The sequence below is a fragment of the Branchiostoma floridae genome, chromosome 10 (genome assembly GCF_000003815.2).
Source record: "Branchiostoma floridae strain S238N-H82 chromosome 10, Bfl_VNyyK, whole genome shotgun sequence".
Lineage (NCBI taxonomy): Eukaryota > Metazoa > Chordata > Leptocardii > Amphioxiformes > Branchiostomatidae > Branchiostoma > Branchiostoma floridae.
Window position 1 is genome coordinate 10852465 of NC_049988.1, and position 3945 is coordinate 10856409.

Sequence of the window (3945 nt, forward strand, 5' to 3'; positions counted from 1 at the left end):
ATAGCATTAAAGGATAACGTTTACATGTTAAAACCTTTAACCAAAGATAGCTTCAGTTGCTATGCCTCAATGAAAAAAAGGACTACATAAAAGGCACAAAATACAGTTAAACCGTAATGAAGCAACCAATGTGATCAACAGACCTATACTGTGCTTATTCATCAACTATAAAATATATGCAATGTGAATGTATGTAGCTATATATTCTTAACGTTATATTTTGAAGCTTACTTTGGGTCTGATGGCTCCAATCCTGGGATGGTGGTGATTTTGTTTGATCTCTGTGAAAAACATCAATAATAGAATGATGATGCACATGTTGTCAAAGTCTGGATTACAAGTACATAACGTTAACGGTAGCAACAATTACACATAATTTGTTAGCTACCTTTTAAAAAGTTATACATATGAAAAAGTAATTCAAAACATACCGGGTACAGATACAACACCGCAGCTATCAGAAAGACCACAAACGTGATGGCAAAAATTGCGTAGTCCAACATCTTGCCAACCAAATTCTGTGCAAATTTGGAGAGAGCTTTTAAGGAAGAAACTCCAGACAACCTGGGCGGAATGCCCCTGAAGGGGGCTTTGCCCAGTAATGCATAGAAATAGAAACTGCAATGGACACGTCTTTGAGCCGCACAACTCCCGGAAGTAAATAAATAAGATATCAATCCAAGCATTGGTGGATATGAAAAAATAGTGCTAATATCAATACAGATACTTGCCAAATATGGAAATCTTTTAACCTACAAATTTCAATAGCTTTAAATAAAAGTATAAGATAATCATATTTTGACAAACCGGATGATTTACTCATTAAAATTAAGCTGCAAATATGTTAAGCGCAATGATATGCAGTTCATTATGTGAGACGGCATTTTACAAGCCATTTTCAAAGGTGAAAGGTTGCAGGTTGTAGGTGAAGTTTGAAGTTCAAGTTGTCGGAAGTTCTACATGTGTGTTGAAAAACTATTGATCGTTTGCTTGTTTCCCCGTTTTAAAGGTGATCTAGGTCTAATTAGCGCAAATGTTACTTATTGTACAAATGTAGCGGGTTCCGCACTAGTGTTCCAGTGCTGAAGAAAGTTTAGACTCACGAAGCCAACGCCACTACGTTAACCGGTTAACGTTACAAGCACTAAATGGCTAGTAGGTTTGGACCCGTTGGACTGGTAAGCTGGTGGCGCTTGATCCCCACTGTTATAAACGGTTTAATTCAAGGCAGAGGTCATTATCGATCACGTGGTGGTGTACTGGATCAGTCCTCTCATCGCCACCGCCCGGTCTTACTACCTACACTTCGGAACCGTCCCGTTCTCCAGGCCGAGAAAGTCATGGAAGACTACCAAAAGTAAACGGAGAAACATAAAGAAAAAAATTCTTACGCTGTCAGTGATTAGTTATATACCATTTAAGTAGAGGGATGAAAGATGATTTGCCAAACATCATCTTATTTTTGGGTGCTGGGATGGGCCCTTATCTGATGTAAACCTCAAGTACAAATGTACAATGTTTGCTGACACTCTTCTTGAAGACCATAACAGTTAAGTTGGTATGCACTTCACTACAGTAGTGTACTGTAAACATTTACTTGCCCGGTAACCAATTACTATGGTGAGCTGGCCGTTACCTGTGCGGTAAGGATGGATGGGAGTGTTGCCAGCCTGCCCAGTTGAGTAGTGTACATCGGGGTTTCTTTATGTGGCTGGTATAATTTTTTTAGAGGCGGCAGTAGTTAGAAAGTTATATATAAACTGACAGAAGAAGAAGAATACTTAGTAGAACTTGGGCTTGCATGCACCAGCCCCTTGAGAATGGTTGTCACTTGATGATCCCACATATATTAACATTATGTATATATTTTGGTTGTTTGTAAGGCTATTATATCTGTGAAGTTCAAAAACAGATTCTATTTCTAGATGGTGTAAAATAAATCATGATCATTGTAGGCAGAATACTTCACAGCTTTAATCTGAAAGTTATCCTTTCAATAATCACACATTGTCCCTCTATAAATATCTACACCCTCTATAAATATCAGCACAAGTTCAGCTGTAACTCATTTCGTTTTTCATTGGCAATGATACAGCTCCTGTATTTACCTAATGATACATGTACACATTTAACCTTAGAACTCCCCTTGCCAATGAGATGTTTTATAGTCAAGGGAACATAAGCACTGCACCCACATACATTTATCATACAGTATTTCCTCCTACACCTGGGAACAGACCCTGTAACAGGTGGAAAATTCAGATTGACCTTAGGCTCTCACTGTGACTTGTCTGACTATGCTTTCAATGCGCCTTAGTAACTTAGTTGGTTCATTTTTACATCACATTTTCTGAAACAGCCCACTGTCACACTACTTGATACTCCATTCCATTGCATTCCTCTATTTTTCCAGAAACAAAAAAAAAACCTGACATACTTCCAGAATACATAACCAAACACCTCCAACCCATCAAAAAGAGTGTGGGTGATCTTGTGGTTTGCTGAAAACGTGAGCTGTGGCAAGGCTGTATCATACTGCACTACTAGGTTAGAAAAAGTATCTTTGTCCTCAGTGTGAGATTGGCTGCTTTACCCTTCTTACCTGATGAATCCTTGGAGAGGAGATGGATACTGCCAGGGATTAAACTGCCTGTTGCGTCAGTATAACAACAGTGCACAAAAGGAAGAAAATGAATCGGATATATGGTACCTTAAAATGCTATGCTTCACTTGTTACAAGGGTAGCAGTGAATACTACCTGTTCATGATCAGGCTATCAAACCTCCCTCTCCCCCTCAAAGCTAGACATGCAAGAGGAATTATGTACTACTAGTACATAATTCCTCTTGCACAGAATAGATTACAGATTAAGAAACGATCATACTGCACTATACAAGATCAATTGCACTAAGGCTGATTTTATGACACACTTCTTTACTGGCTGTACTGCTCACTTTTAGTTGTTATTGGTTTAATGGATGCAGAATTTTGCCTAATATATACTAAATACTTCAAGCTTCACAAGCATAGTACATCCTTGAAACAACTCATGAAGCTTCATCATAATGCACAAATCTACTGTTGTTGGTTTTGCTAGTTACCTTCTTCCTGCTATTAATATTGCAGACATTCTACAAATCTTACAGTATTCATGGACAAACTTTTAGAATGTGTTTGAAATGTGCACACATAGTCTTAATTCTGCTGGCTCTGCGAATGAGGCATTGCAAAAAAAAAAGAGACATCATTTGTATGTCGACTTAAGTGCCCATAAGAGGGAAGGTAACTGTTGGCATTAGTCACGTTTGGTGACCGTGATCCAGATCTCGTCGACCGGGCGCGTGACGAGCCCGTGGCACGGCTTGACCACCTGTCCGTCCACCAGATGGAGCTTGAACTGTCGGCACAGGATGGACAGGAACACTGATGTCCACGTATAGGCGAACCTGTAGCCTGGGGAGGGGGGAATGTTCTCATCAAAGCTCAAAATACCTGTACCTGTGCACCTCATTTTTTACTGCCGATGCACCAGTGCATCTATATGTTTCCATAGGGTATTTCCAGTACGTGTAAATAAAAGGTACTACACATATCGCATACCAATAATGCAGGTTCACTTTTTCCTTGGGGTAACCTATATACGTTGTTGCTAAAAACGGGGTATTGAGGGATGTTTTAGTATCCCTAAATACCTAGTTTTTAGATACAAAAAGTCGAAAGACAGTGGTTTTAAAATGCATTATTTTGAAAATACTAGATTTGAAACCACTGTTAGTCAACTTGATATTCCTGAACACATCGGATATAAGTTACCCCGCGGATATAGCTGATCATCATATAGGTGAACTGTGTTATATTGTTGACAGTTAGGTATAAAAAGATTATCATAACAACTTTGTTGTATTATCTTTTTAGAAAATTTCAGAATGAAGCTCTGAAGCGAGG

At 38.9% G+C, this 3945-nt stretch overlaps 2 protein-coding genes across 3 annotated transcripts in view; both read right to left on the reverse strand.

Moving 5' to 3' along the window:
- LOC118423856 (cytochrome P450 20A1-like) overlaps positions 1–3945 on the reverse strand; it is a 31674-nt gene that overhangs the window by 8069 nt on the left and 19660 nt on the right. Inside the window, exon 14 of one of the 2 annotated variants that reach the window (XR_004832125.1) lies at positions 2244–3181. The exons of the other annotated variant lie outside the window; for it this stretch is intronic. The gene's annotated coding sequence lies outside the window, so the exon portion shown is untranslated. Of the gene's footprint in view, positions 1–2243; positions 3182–3945 lie in introns of those variants that run through there. 2 annotated transcript variants of the gene reach the window in all.
- LOC118423857 (cytochrome P450 20A1-like) overlaps positions 3181–3945 on the reverse strand; it is a 10825-nt gene continuing 10060 nt past the window's right edge. The window contains exon 13 of the mRNA XM_035832149.1: positions 3181–3453. Coding sequence (XP_035688042.1) covers positions 3296–3453 — 158 coding nt within the window. The 3' untranslated portion in view covers positions 3181–3295. The remainder of the gene's footprint in view (positions 3454–3945) is intronic.